The 15,688-nt window shown below is 39.0% G+C and overlaps 1 protein-coding gene across 1 annotated transcript; it reads left to right on the plus strand.

Moving 5' to 3' along the window:
- The first annotated feature begins 4,602 nt into the window (after positions 1 to 4,602).
- On the plus strand, positions 4,603 to 7,269 carry LOC138875026 (uncharacterized). Its single transcript, XM_070153833.1, has 3 exons — positions 4,603 to 5,017; positions 5,950 to 6,320; positions 6,715 to 7,269. Exons 1-3 carry the CDS (start codon positions 4,603 to 4,605, stop codon positions 7,267 to 7,269), a joined length of 1,341 nt encoding a protein of 446 aa, XP_070009934.1.
- The last annotated feature ends 8,419 nt before the right edge of the window (positions 7,270 to 15,688 follow it).

Genomic DNA, 15,688 nt, shown 5'->3' on the forward strand with positions numbered 1-15,688 from the left:
ACAATTAAATAGAGTAAGGTTTCTATGGGGTATTAGACTGGTACCCTTGAGCGGACAACTCAAGAGGGAAAGGCACGGAACCGTCGACTACACTGTTGACCGACTGGTTTTACCGCAAATATGCCTTTGCCGAATTTAAAGGGTGATAATATCGGAAGAGCGCAACCATTCATTATAAGCGTTGCTATGGTATTTGTTTGGCACGAGTGGAATATGATGTTGAAAACATGCTTAGGTAATAATTAAAACGTTGTCATGTATTTGCACGTTCATAAAGTAATAATTACAATAATTTAAAACAGTAATAAAGGAGTGCAGTAAAGGAAAGCAGTGAAAGAAACAAGTGAAAGAAACAAGAGACAAGTTAGTTTTTGCAGTAGAAGAGGGAATTAAATGCTTAAAGGTATTAAACAAATAAAGCACAGAAGAAATGTAAAGTCACAGTAATAGCTTGAAATGGTAAAAGCTTAAAAGTATTTTCTCAGTAGAGTCGCCATGCTGTCGCGCCCCCTTTTTCTCATGAAATTGATTTTATGACATTTGGGAGGACAACTCGTTCCCTTTTGGGAATTGGGTTTGTATTTGCGAAGAGTCGCCACCTAATGATTAAAGTGCATTAGAACACTAGGAAGGAATTGATCTAGAAAACCAGAGATTGAGTAAGGACTATAAATTATCTCGAGGGGAAGGTGTTAGGCACCCCTCAGGATCCACTAGTGTGGTTCCCGGCCAGGCTATGATTGTGACTTTAAGTACAAGTAACAAGTAAGAAGATAAAGGTTTCAAATATGAGGGATTGTCACATTATGGCTGCAAATAAAATAAAGGTTGAAGAAACAAAGAAAGCGGAAATTTTGAGGAAATAGTTTGAAAATTCTGAAAAGTAATAAAATACATAAGTAAAGGGAAGGGAGTCCTAGGTTTACAAATAATATGGATCACATCAATGCAATACCCGATAATCACTCCTCAGAAGAGGGGTTACATGTGGTATTAGCGCACCGGTCATCATATCCATATCTACCCTTTCCTACCCCGTTAAGGTATTAAAACGCGGAATAGTTTCGTTACTTATTGCATGCTATTACCCGTCCCAATCCTATCAGTCCCGGAGGCATTTGGGACTACTAGTCCTAAAGGGAAGGGAGATTGGGCTTTTATGGTTTAAAGGACAAAATCTAGGGCAACAAACAAAACACATATGGCAGATATGGGAAAACACATAACATTAAAAGACTCAAACAAGCCTCTTCAACTTAAAGAAAGATTGTTTAGCATTTCTTACATGTACTGGTTATGGTCTAAATTAAACTAAAGAAAACGTTAAAGCAGGCTGATTTATCACATATTTTCAAATAAGAAGTCCGAATTAGGCCTGCCTTCTGGTTGTAATTATCAAAGACTGGCGCAGTTATAGCTTTTACCCTAAAACTTGCCTAGGTGTTAGATGAAACCTATAGGCATGCTATCTATTAGTCAAAGATGTAAACTGATTACAGAAAGGTTGCCAGTTTTTTACCAAGTTCTGCAGATTAAGCTTAAAATGAGCGAGGCAATTCAGATTTGGTTGATTACCCCTATAGGCATGCTTTCTAAGCGTTATTGATTTAAAAACGTTTATAGTCAGAAAAAAATGCAGAAGTCCTATAGACAGGTTATCTATATGATATGCAGCGTTATGAAATGTAGAACCTATAAACATGTTCTCTATATGAAAATGCAGAACCTATAAACAGGATTTCTATATGAAAATGCAAAACCTATAAATAGGATTTCTATATGAAAGCGCAGAAGTGAAAGCAGGACATGATTGCAGAAGTATAATAAATACCTATGAACATGATATCTGCCCCTATTTCATGCATGATTTACCCTCCTTTTTTTTCCACTAATAGCCCCAATAGTTATTACAAATTATTACAGCCCAGAACAAATAAGAAAAGCAAAATTACATCAAAAATTAAAGTACAACCAAGGGGAGCCTAATTCAGACTCCAGGTCTGAAATATGAGATAAACCAACTTTAAGAGATCATGAACCAAAGCCTTTCTCTTATATGGATGTGTTAGAGTTCCCTAAGAGACTCAAATGGACTCCTGGTAGTACTCACACCCAAACACATACAAGATTAAGAACATAGTGCAGTGTGGAAGGGCCAGCCCTCGAGTATCCAAGTTCAGAGGGAACTCAAGGTCCCAAGGCAAGGCTTACAAGAGGGGGGAAGAGCATAGAAACTAAGAGTAAGTGTAAGTGCAGAGTTTGAAAAGGGGAAAGGGGAAGTGGTAGAGAAATAGGGACAGGCTAGTGGGCATACCAAGCAATGGGAAGTGCTGCATACCCCGCAAGCCTGTTAGAACACATTGTTTTAGGAGTCAGGATCCTCTAAGGGATCAAGTCCAGACATGAAAAATAACTTGCATATTGTCATGTCATGAACTCAAATTACATAGAGAGGAATAGGGTTACAGGGATTCATAGAAGAAATAAGTAAAAGAAATTAACATTAAACATAGGCAGTAAAGCAGACAGGGATGTAGAAGCTATAAAATAAACACATTGGGGTGAGGCTGAAAATCAAACTAGAACATACCAATTTCAGGAAACAAGAAAAGAAAGCAGTAGTCTTGTGAAGCCAAAGTACAAGCAAATAGTCAGAATGTCATGATTAGAGAACTATGATACTTGAGTAGTGTAAAAGTGTTAAATGGAGAGTGTGTTGAAGTGCAGAAGGGTCGTGGCCTTTTATAGTGTAGAAGGCAAGCAGAATAAGGTACGAGAATGATTTGAAAATCAATTACAAAAATTTCCCTTTGATTAAGAGGTTCTAATTCAACCCAGCAAAACTAATTAAGGAAAGGGATTGATCAAAACCTTTTCCAAAATAGTACAAGAAGGGTAAATACACAGAGATTTATTTAAGGAAAGAGTTTAATAGCACACGGTTTGCGCAAGTAAGGAAAGGAAATCATTTAATATCCAAGAAATCAAAATTGAAGGCTTTGTACGAATGAACCAAGTCAGGAAAAGTGAGGAAAGGTTTTACTTAAGGAAAATCTGTAACAATCAATCAATCCTAAAAAAAGATTCTAAATCAATCATAAGTTGGAAGGCCTTTTGAAGAAAGGTTCAACACACATATAAAAGCATACAGACATGCTTAAACAAGAAAGAACTGTCATGCCTTTGTAAAATTAGTAGAAAGAAAAGGTTCAACGTTGTATGAAAACAAAGATATCCAAACTCATTCGGAGGTTTAAAACCATTCTGAAAGAGTGACGGGGTCTTTGAAATAAAGCCCTAGTTTGAACAAAACAGAAAACATAAAGGAGAGGGCAAACAAGTTAAGTCGAGACATGTGTAGAGGTTTCAGATGAGAATTGAAGCTTCTAACATGCTTCTTTCAGAACTCATGAGAGAACATGATAACAAAGTAACATGCAAACAGTGGCAGGATTCAGAGAATGGAATGGAAAATACTGATAAGAATAGTAGAGGAAACATGCTTAAGAGGCTCTTTTTTTAGAAGAACTCAAACAATGTTCAGTAGAAGAAAAGTAGTAAGCACACTTAAGAACGCGGTACAAAAATACAGTAGAGAAATTCACAGAACATAATGGAAATACTAGTAGGAATAGTAGAAGAAACATGCTTAAGGAGTTTTTCTAAAAGGAACTTAAACAGGGCTTAGTAGAAGGCAAACAAAGAACTTTAATAACTTAGTAGGAAAGTACAGTAGAAGAACACAAAAACATCAGAAAATTATAGCAGAAAAGCACATATAGAAGAACACAGTAAGATAGTCATACAAGAGCATGATAAAAGGAAGAATACAAGAACACAGTAGGAGCAAGTACATGTAAAGGAAAAGGAAAGTCAGAAATCACTTAAACATTAGAAACCCTAGATCGGAAAAGAAAGACCTTAAAAAAATAATTTTTGAAAGAAGAAATTGGAGAAATGGTTTGAAAACTCAAGTAGAGCATAGATATATAACAGATCTAAGAAAAATCGTAGAAAACCTCGAAGGGTTGGGGTTTTAGAAGAACCCTAGAATGAGAAAGGGTTTGAAATGGTCTTCGATCTGAGTCGGAAAAGTCAGAAACAGGCTCATAAAACCAGGATACGCCGGAGCAAAGCCGGAGATGGCCGTGAAACCTCGAGCCGGCAAAGATCTGAGTGAGAACCTTCGAGGTCAGACCCCAAATCTTCAAGTACCAAGTGTACAAGAGCAAAGGGAGGTGTGTTTAAGACTCCCATGGCCTGAGAAGCCATGGATTCCGGTGAGTTTATGGTGGAAAATATTGAGAGAGGGTTAGGGTTAGGGAAGGTTCGAGAGTCTTTGAGAGAGTTTGAGAGTTCAAAGATGGCGGTTGGTGAGAAATGAGGGGATTAGTTTAGTGTTTGTGAATTAAAAAAGAAAGGAAAAATCGTGGTCGTTGATCAAAATCGTGCTGCTAAAATGGGCAATAAATCAGTTCAAAAATCTTTTAGAAATTAGAAAAATTATTGAAACACTTGGACATACTTATAAATGCATATATATGCTATTTGAGAGTATTTTCATGTAAAAATACATAGGGAAAAATTGGGTATCAACAAATAATGGGAATGGATTGGCTTTACTCATTTTTTGCCAAGCTTGATTGTCGAACTAGAACTATGAGGCTTGAGTTTCCTAATGAGACCATGGTGGAATGGAAGGGGGATAATGTAGTGCCTAAAGGTCAGTTTATTTCTTACCTTAAGGCCACAAAGATGATCAGGAAGGGGTGTATCTATCATTTAGTCCATGTTACGGACACTGATGCCGAGGCACCTAGCCTTGAGTCCGTACCTGTTGTGAACGAATTTCTAGATGTCTTTCCAGATGAGCTCCATGGGGTTCCTCCAAACAAGGAGATAGACTTTGGGATCGATGTGATCCCAGGCATGCAGCCTATATCAATTCCACCTTACAGAATGGCACCGGCTGAATTGAAAGAGCTAAAGGAACAATTGAAGGATTTGATAGAAAATGGTTTCATCTGGCGGAGTGTGTCACAATAGGGTGCACCAGTTTTGTTTGTAAGGAAGAAAGATAGGTTGTTGCAAATGTGTATTGACTACCGGTAGCTCAACAAAGTCACCATCAAAAATAAATACCCTCTACCCAGAATAGATGACTTGTTTGACCAATTGCAAGGTGCTATGTATTTTTCAAAGATCGACTTGCGGTCCGGGTATCACCAATTGAAGATAAGGGAGCAGGATATTCCAAAAACAACTTTCAGATCTCGGTACGGGCACTTTGAATTCCTGGTAATGTCTTTTGGGCTAACAAATATCCCGATAGCTTCAATGGATCTTATGAATCGAGTCTTCAAGCCTTTTCTAGACTCCTTCGTGATAGTATTCATTGATGATATTCTCGTATATTCCTGAAGTCAAGAAGATCTTGCTAACCATCTTAGGGAAGTTCTACAGACTCTTCAGCAACATCAACTATTTGCAAAGTTTTTGAAATGTGAATTTTGGCTTGAATCCGTCACGTTCTTGGGTCATGTCATCTCTAGGGAAGGAATTATGGTTGATCCTCAAAAGATTGCGGCAGTGAAAAAATTGGCCTAGACCTACTTCTCCAACAGAGATTCGTAGTTTCTTAGGTTTAGCCGGGTATTATAGAAGATTTGTGGAGGGGTTTTCTTCTCTTGCCTCTCCATTGACTAAATTTACCCAAAAAGCAGTTAAGTTCCAGTGGTCAGACGCTTGTGAGAAGAGCTTCCAAGAATTGAAATCAAGATTAACTACACCACCGGTACTAACCCTACCGGAGGGTACAAGGGATTTATGGTGTATTGCGATGCTTCCAGGATCGGGCTCGGGTGCGTATTAATGCAGCATGTCAAGGTAATAGACTACGCTTCTAGGCAACTCAAGAATCATGAAAAGAACTATGAACTCATGACTTAGAGCTTGCAGAAGTGGTGTTTGCGCCAAAGATTTGGCAACATTATCTATGTGGGGTCCATGTGGATGTATTCACGGACCACAAGGGCCTTCAATATATTTTCAAGAAGAAGGATTTGAATTTGAGGAAGAGAATATGGCTAGAGTTACTCAGGGATTATGACATTGATATTCTCTATCATCCGGGAAAGGCTAATGTTGTGGCAGATGCTCTTAGTCGAAAATCTATGGGAAGTTTGGCTCGTTTGAGGGTAGATCAGAGGCCATTGGCCTGGGAGGTTCATCAATTGGCTAGTTTAGGAGTTTGCCTTGTGAACTCTAATTATGGAGTGGTAGTTGTGCAGAATAGGGCTGAATCGTCGCTTGTGGCAGAGGTGAAAGAAAAACAATTCAATGATCCATAATTAGCACAGCTGAAAGAGGGGATCTATATACACAAGACCACAACTTTTTCCCTTGGCATGGATGATGGTACCCTACAGTTCCAAGTATGCTTATGTGTTCCGGATATTGACAGTCTTCGGGGAAGGATCATGGCAGAAGCACACACTTCCAGGTATTCAGTGCACCCAGATTCTACGAAAATGTATCATGATCTTAAGGAAGTTTATTAGTGGAACAACATGAAAAGGGATGTGGCAGACTTTATGGTTAGATGTCTGAACTGTCAGCAAGCGAAGGCCGAACATAAAAGACCCGGAGGACTGGCTCAAAGCATAAAAATTCCAATGTGGAAATGGGAGATGATTAATATGGATTTTGTGGTAGGGTTGGCCACGCACTCCACGCAAGTTTGACTCAATTTGGGTAATTGTTGATCGACTCACAAAATTAGCGCACTTCTTGCCAGTCAAATCCACTGACACAGCAGAACAATATGCCCAATTATATATCAAGGAAATAGTCAGGTTGCATGGTACTCCAGTCTCAATCATTTCTGATCGAGGAGGTCAGTTCACAGCCAACTTTTGGAAGAAATTTCAGCAAGGTTTGGGCACACAGGTAAATCTTAGCACAACTTTTCACCCCCAGACTGACGGGCAAGCAGAGCAGACTATTCAGACTCTTGAGGATATGTTGCGTGCTTGTACTCTCGATTTCAAAGGTAGTTGGGATGATCATTCGCCACTGATAGAGTTTTCTTATAACAATAGCTTCCACGCTAGTATTCAGATGGCACTATTTGAGGCACTGTATGGTAGAAGATGTAGGTCTCCCATTGGGTGGTTCGAGGTTAGAGAAGCTGAATTAATAGGACAAGACCTTGTGCACCAGCCCATGGAGAAGGTCAAAATTGTTAAGAAAAGGTTAAAGATTTCTTAGAGTCGCCAAAGGTCTTATTCGGACGTCTATCGTAGGGACGTAGAGTTCAAATAAGATGTTTGGGTAATCTTGAAGGTTTCCCCCATGAAGGGTATCATGCGATTTGGGAAGAAAGGAAAATTGAGCCCAAGATATGTCGGATCGTACAGGATCATCCAGCCGATTGGTCAGGAGGCATACAAGCTTGAGTTGCCACCCGAGATGTCATTGGTACACCCAGTCTTTCATGTTTCTTTGTTGAAGAAGGTAATGGGAGATCCATCCACTATCGTGCCAATTGAAACTATTGAGGTCAATGAAGAACTGTCCTATGTTCTAGATGCCATTCTTGACAGGCGTGTCTGGAAATTGAAGAATAAGGAGATTGCTTCCGTAAAGGTGTTATGGCAAAACCAGCATGTTGAGGAAGTCACTTGGGAAGCCGAAGAAAAAATGAGGAGGATGTACCCATATTTGTTTGTATAGCCATGTAATAATTTTCATCCATTTGGTCCCTATGAAATCTGTATCCTTGATTTGATCTATGTAAAACTTTTCTATTTCGTTTTGGTTATATGATTGCCTATGCGGCCATGGTTGGTATTGTACAGGTTATGTTGTGTCTACGAAATATGTATATGCTGTTAGGATATGTTTCTAGGGCTCTCTAACAGGTGGATAGGCCTAGATACAAAGGAAACTCTGGCGAAATTTTTAGTAATTTAAGGAGTTAGCCAAATTCGGAGCCATTGAAGTATTTGATGATTGTGAGAAACTGGGATTTCATAAGAAACTGCTAATGACTGAACCTTCACCCTCATTCGAGGACGAATGATCCTAAGTGGGGGAGAATGTGAGGCTCGTGAAAGATTTTTACTCTAAACCCAAAAGCTCGTAGTGGAAAATTAGGGATATCTGTTAGAGATGCGTAAACTTCTTCGCGGCGAGCTTGCTCACCGCGGTTCGGACCCTTTTGAAGTGATCTATTCATTAAAAAGTCAAGGAATAATGTGTTCTATAAAAGTGCGATTCTGCGGTCGAAAATGCGGTCCAATAACAGCTATACGGAATGCATAGTCGCACTAGAGTGAAGCAGTGTGTTGGCCAATTTGAGGTCAACTATGCGGCCAATTATGCGATCGCATAATCGATATGCGGGCCGCAAAGTCATTGCATAATTCCCTTGGGATTTTGTAAAGGGTAGTTCTGCGGTGCATTATGCGACCGCAGAACGGGTATGCAGACCGCATTTCTGTCGCATACCCACACAGTGTGTTCAAGTTTTTGGGAGCATTTTTGCGGTACATTATGTGGTCCGTATGTCAACTTTTGCGATCGCAGATCTGAGTCGGGCTCCTATTTTCTAATTTAAAAAAAAAACCCGACCCCACCCCATTAAAAACACCCCATTAGACGATTTTCCTGTTATTTCATGACATATAGAGTGAGAGGGGGTAATGTTCATCAAGTCCTCTCTCAATCCTTGCCCCAAATCCTTGAAGATTGTCAATTGAAGTTACTAGGTCTTCATCTTAAGAGGTAAGAACTGTACCCTCATCAATAATTTCAAATTTCTGTTAAAATAGGTAATTAGCAAGTGGGTACAGGGGTATAAGGGCTAGTAATCTGGCATGAACAAGAGATAATGGGGTATGTGGAGGATGAGAACTAAAGAAACAACAATTGGGGTATAATATTGAAGAAATTTCTTTCAAAAGGGGCCTTAGATCATAATGCACCTTTTTTGTTTGATAATATGCTCAAACGAGCTAGAATCTTAATCCCGTCTCTAATTCTTGGTTCAATTGTAATTCTTATACAATATATTGAAGTTCTAAGAGTACCGAAATTTTATATGAATTAGGGGAAAGATTTATTGAGGTATGTCTGGATAAAAACCCCTCCTCTTAGAAATTGAGCTTCCAGGATGCCCGTGCAAGTGTTGTAAGTTCGAAACGTAATTGATGCAGTGCTTGTTATGTTAAGTGAATTGATGTTGTGAAAATGTATGCGGTAAGTACTTCTTTATGTGTTTAATGTGTTATTCTTGTAAATGGAAGATGTGTGGAGAACATGATTTATGTGCTAAATGCCTAGCTGTTATGCCGAGGTTACTTTGGGACTAGTATGCCAAACTTGACGAATTCCCTTCTATCCTTATGACTTAAATTGCTTTTTTATGTGCCTATGACTTTAAGTGGCAAGGTAAAAGTTGAAAATGACAACAATGTGAAACGTGAGTTGTGGAATGTAGAAATTGTGGCTCCAAGTGCCCGTTAACTAATACATATGTAACCAAAGATTAGTGTGAGATGAATAACGGAAAATGGTAATGTCTCGGGGAGACGGCTTAGCTGATCGGGCCATGATCGGATGCTATTACATATATATATATACACATGGTGGTAATGTATTGATGATTGAAACTGGAAAGTGTGAACGAAATAATGGTAACATCTCGGGGAGATGGCTTAGCCGATCGGGTCGTGATCGGACTCTGCTCACGGAAGCGGTGGTAATATGGATAATGATGCAATAGTGTGGGATGCTCCAATCTAAAATTTCAAGAACTATGTGAAAATCATGTGAATCTCCTTATATTGTCGGCATGGTGCTTATTTGAAACCTTGTTGTCTTTACGATTTCCTCTTTACTCTTGTATGGTTGTTCTTTCTAACAGGATGACGTTTAGTTATATATACTAGTATTATTCCATGGTACTAACGTCCCTTTTGCCGAGGGCACTATATTTTTAAATGAATGTAGGTAGCTCCATAGCGGATAGTGTCGATCATGTGTAGAGGAGCATCCTCTTCTCAAAACCTTGGTGAGCCCCTTCCTCCTTCAAAGGGTTATGTTGTACACCTTTTGATATAGATATCCATTTTGAGGTATTGCCGGGGCCTTGTTGCCGGTATTGTTATCACTGTCTTTTGTATCCTTAGAGGCTCCGTAGACATTTGTGTGGGTTATGTATGAGTATTGGATAGGTCAATGAACCATGTTTTAACCTTGTACTCTTGCTTTCTTCTAAACTATAATTGTATGGAATCTTGGAAGCCTAACTACGGTTAAGGTTGTGTTATAAAATTAGCTATCCATGTTGAATGTACAACCCCTTTTATTGTCTAATTAAACGGCATCGGATCCCTTAATCGCATTGAGTTGGGTAGGAAGTGTTTGATAAGGCTTGGTCAGTTGGGTTCACTAGATTGAGCACCGGTCACGCCTCCCGAGGTTGGGGCGTGACATAAAGTATATCTTTTAGATTCCTATGCCGACAGGAAGACTTGCAAAGTGGCAGATTTTGCTCACAGAGTTTGACATCATCTAGTAGCTTTGCAAAATGGCAGATTGCAAATTGGTTTTGGCCCAATTAATAATTTCTTTGCATTAGCTTTAATTTAATTAACTATGCTTACATTTTAAATAAATAATTAATATGATTTTACAAATTAGATTTTAGTCCAGGATTTTTAATTAAATTTACTAGTTAGAAAAATAAAATAAAAATAAAAAAATAAAACAAAAGATAGAAGCTTCATAAGTGGGCCAAAACCAATTTGTAGCCCAATTTTCGCCCAAAAAATCCCTTGGCCCAATACCCTTGCTCTTTCACTTAAACCCCAAATCTGCCCAGCCCAAAACACCACTAACCCACGACCCGCCCCATGCCCAAACACATATAAGCCCAATTATAACATTTCTTCCGCAAGACCTAACCCTAACCTATACTCCCAAACGGCGTTGTTCCTCAACCTAATCCCCATCGCGCCTCAACCCACCTCAGAACTCGTCGAACTCAGGCGAGTTCACAAATAACACGGGCCCCATCTCACCATGTCATCAAGATTCTAACGGTTTCTGACAATTTTTCCTCTCCCATGTGCTGGACGCGTTTTGGAATTTCTTGAGGATGAATTCCGAAAAATGGGGGCCCATGGATTGATTTTCAATCAATCCGCTCCTTCCATCTATCCGGATTCGTTCTAAAAAGTTTTTTTTTTCGGATTTCTTGAAGATAGGTGAGTATAAATAGGGGGTTATCTCAGAGATTCAGGGGTCTTTGGTTTTTTTTGAGGAAATTAAAGAAAAGTCGAGGAAAAGCTAGGGCTTGAAGTTTTTTTGTTCGGATTTTCCTCTTCCTTCTTTATTTTCAGATTTATAGATGTACACATAAAAAAATATTGAGTGTTCTTTCTTTGATTTGGTTTTGATTACTGTTTAAAAGGTCGAAGTATATAGACGTTCAATCCCTTCTTTTGTATTGGTTTTCTGGCTAAAAAAGGAATTCGATTGAAAGTTGTTGAGTTCGCTGCTATTCGTGGTTCCAAGTTTAATTTGTTGCCGGGGTTTGACGTGTGTTGTAAACAAGTTAAAGGTTTTCCTTGTTAATTGAAGAATGTTTTCTTTGAGGTATATTTTTCTTATTTTAGTACTAAGTTCATGGACTTAAATCTCAGTCCATAGTTCTACTCAGTCTCTGCTTCTTTCGTTTTTTTTATTTCTCATATGAATGGTCTAATTTGTTCGTTTGCCTTGCTTCATTAGTGTCTCTGTGATTATGTCTTAACTCCCTTTGTTTTCTGTTATCTTAGATTTGCTTGGGTTGCTATGTTTACATAAATTTTCAATTCAGAAAATTTGTGGATTTTTATCTTATGATTATTGAATGATTAGTCCATCACTATTTCATTTGTAAATTCTGGTTTTGTGCCATGTTGTTTATGGATCTTAGGCTTCTTTGTTTATATGAATGTCAAAGAATATTTTACATGAAAAGTTAATTGTTGATCGATAGCTTAACGAAATTCTGGAAATGATGAGGTGGAAATCTAAGATCTAGATTTTTCTGGTCTTAAATTTTTAGAAATTTCTAGTTGTTTTTCTGTGGTGGGGAGGTGATTGCTTAATTGTTACAATAGTTTAATGGGAAATCTTGTCATATTGAGTGTTGAAAAGGAAAGTTAATCAAAGACAACATGAATTTGGTTCTTTTAAAAATAAATAAATGTTGTATATCTTCAGAACAAGATTTGTATATTTGGAAAGAAAGACTAGTTTATAGGATTTGTCTGGTAATCTATATCTTATTTTTCTTTGCTTCTTGGTCCAATGGCACTTGTGAATGTCGCCCAATTCTGGGTTTTGAAAAGGCATGGAATAGGCCTCTAACTTCGAAGGCAAGAAAGGTCGATTAAAGAGGTTATGAAACACTAGCTTTGTAATTTGCAAATATAACGTTCTGTGCTATTTTTGTTTTGTTGATTGTCATACTAGAGTACAGATGTTCAAGATTGTGAACTCAATAACAACTAAATAAAACAAATCAAGAATTACTAATAGCTGTGCATGTTAAGTTGTTGTCTTAGAACTTTATTTTCCACAGTATTTATTTGGTACTGCAATGACGATAACACCCAGGTTGAAGTGAATCAATGATCCGCCTTCATATAATCATTAGATTCTTTTTTTGGTTTGCTCAAGTCCTGATTTCATAGAAAGCATTTTAGGAAGAATAATGAACATTTGTAGGATTGCTTTAGGCGCGTGTTAAATCCATTGTCGTGATTGTGGACATGTTCGCATGACATAATTACGATTTTGAAAATAAAATCGGAGTATGCGTTCACAGAACTTCGACTAAACATTCTTAATAATAATAAAGCGTTACTAATTGTAGACACGTTCATGTGAAATAATTTTTGACCCGCCAAACAAATAGGTACACATGCACGTGACCTATTTTAAGATAATTTCTTAATTAAAAGAGGCAAATGCACATAGGTTCTAGACTCAGTAATTAGATAATTTGATTAAGTCATGTAGGATCGAAGCGACCGTGCTAAAACCACGGAACCCGGGAATGCCTAACACCTTCTCCCGCGTTAATAGAATTCCTTACTCAGATTTCTGTGTTCGCAGATTGTAAATAGAGTCAACTTCGTCGATTCAGGATTTTAAACCGGTTGACTTGGACACCATAAATTATCTCAAGTGGCGACTCTGATTTTAATATAAATAATCTCGTTTCGATTGTCACTTAAATTAGAAAAACTCCCTTATACCCTTCCGGGGCTGTGAAAAGGAGGTGTGACACTCGGTATGTTCACTACGAGTTCCTCAAAAGTATTTTGGGCTGACCAATGCCCCAACATCGTTATGCACCATATGAACATCGTACTACCGAAGTGGGGAAGATCATGAGCAGCACTTGAGGATCGTGTTTTAGACCTTGAGAGAGAAGAAGTTGTATGCGAAATTCTCAAAGTGAATTCTGCTTGATTTAGTGGTGTTTTTGGGTCATGTGGTGTCAAGTGAGGGGATCAATGTAGATCTGAGTAAGATCGAAGCATTGAGGAAATGGCCCAGACCGTCTGCAGCTACTAAGATCCAGTATTTTCTTGGTTTGGCCGGCTATTATTGTTGTTTCATATAGGGCTTCTCATCTATTGCTGCACCTATGATCAGATTGACCCAGATGGGTTCTCCATTCAGATGCACCGAGGAGTGTGAGGAGAGTTTTCAAAAGCTCAAGACTACTTTTACTACAACCCCAGTGTTGGTGTTGCATAAGGGCTCGGGGTCTTATACTATGTACTATGATGTATCACATATTGGCCTTGGCATGATGTTGATGCAAGACGTTAGGGTGACTGACTACATGTCTAAACAACTAAAGACCCATGAGAAGAATTATCCAATCCACGACTTGGAGTTGGCAGCCATTGTTCATCCATTAAAGATCTGGTAGCATTATTTGTACGGTGTTCCTTGTGAGATCTTTACCGACTACCAGAATCTACAGCATCTATTATAGCAGAAATATCTTAACTTGCGTCAGTGGAGGTGGTTAGAGTTGCCTAAGGACTATGATATCACCATTCTATAACATCCCAGGAAAGCCAATGTAGTGGTCGATTCCTTGAGTCAAAAAGTGGAGAGCTTGGATAGTCTAGCATATCTACCGATAACGAAGAGGTCGTTAGCATTGGAGGTTCAGGCCTTAGTCAACCAGTTTGTTAGATTGGATGTTTCGAATCCTAGTAGAGCTCTTACTGACATGGTTTCTCGGTCATCTCTATATGACCGTATCAGAGAGCGCCAGTATGACAACCCCCATTTGCTTGTCCTCAAGTGCACGGTTCAGTACGGCGATGCAAATGAGGTTACTATTGGGGATGAATGTGTGTTGCAGATGCATGGCCGATTATGTGTGCCCAATATGGATGGGTTGCCTGAGTTGATTATTCAGGAGGCACACAGATTGCAGTACTCCATTAATCCGAGTGCTGCTAAGATGTATCAAGACTTGAGATAGCACTATTGGTAGAGGAGGATGAAAAAATAAATAGTAGAGTATGTAGCTCGACGCCTAAATTTTTAGCAGGTGAAGTATGAACATCAACGGCCGGGTGGTTTGCTTCAGCAACTTGAGATTCCCGAGTGGAAATGGGAGCATGTCACCATAGATTTCGTTGTTGGACTCCCACGGAATTAAAAAAAAATTGATGTGGTATGGGTGATTGTGGACTGGTTGACCACGTTGGCTCATATTATTTCGGTAGTGACTACCTATTTTTTGGAGCAGGTAGCTCATATTTATATCTGTGAGATTGTCTGACATCCTAGTGTCTGACCGGGGAACGTAGTTCATATTGCGTTTTTAGAAAGCTATACAGAGGGATGGACAGTCCGAGCGCATTATTCAGATTTTGGAGGATCTAATTTGCGCCTGTGTTATGGATTTTGAGGTTACTTGGGACTAATTCTTTCCATTTGCGGAGTTTGCCTACAACAACAGCTACCAATCCCGTATTTATATGGCTCCATATGAGGCTCTATATAGAAGGCGATGTTGTTCTCCAGTTAGGTGATTTGAACGAGAAGAGGCTAATTTATTAGGCATGGACCTTGTTCAAGATGCTTTGGAGAAGGTCAAGATGATCCAGGATCGGGTTCATACAACCCAATATAGACAGAAGAGTTATGCAGATCAGAAGGTTCGTGATGTTGCATTCACGATTGGAGAGCGAGTCTTGCTCCAAGTCTAACCCATGAAGGGTGTGATAAGGTTTGGGAAGAAGGAAAAGTTGAAACCTAGGTATATCGAACCTTTTGAGATCTTTTATAGGATTGGGGAGGTGGCCTACAAGCTTGCTTTTCCACCTAGTTTATCTATGGTTCATCCAGTATTCTATGTCTCTATGCTCCAGGAGTATTATTGTTATCCATCCCATATTCTAGACTTCAGAGTCCAATTGGACGAGGATTTGACTTATATTAAGGAGTCTGTGGCGATCTTTGATAGGCAGGTCCGGAAGTTGAGGTCAAAGAGTATTGGTTCAGTGAAGACTCAATGGAGGGGTCATTCGGTTAAGGAGGTGACCTGGGAGACCGAGCACGACATGCAAAGTCGTTATCCACATCTATTCACCAC

Source organism: Nicotiana sylvestris, chromosome 8 (assembly GCF_000393655.2).
Source record: "Nicotiana sylvestris chromosome 8, ASM39365v2, whole genome shotgun sequence".
NCBI lineage: Eukaryota > Viridiplantae > Streptophyta > Magnoliopsida > Solanales > Solanaceae > Nicotiana > Nicotiana sylvestris.

Bases quoted from the DNA above. Each gene is read 5' to 3' on its own strand.
- LOC138875026 (XM_070153833.1), top strand. From the start codon at position 4,603: ATGGGAATGGATTGGCTTTACTCATTTTTTGCCAAGCTTGATTGTCGA. The intron at 5,018-5,949 runs GTTTCATCTGGC...CTCATGACTTAG, and splicing joins GAAGGATTTGATAGAAAATG to AGCTTGCAGAAGTGGTGTTT. The intron at 6,321-6,714 runs GTGAAAGAAAAA...ATTTTGTGGTAG, and splicing joins AATCGTCGCTTGTGGCAGAG to GGTTGGCCACGCACTCCACG.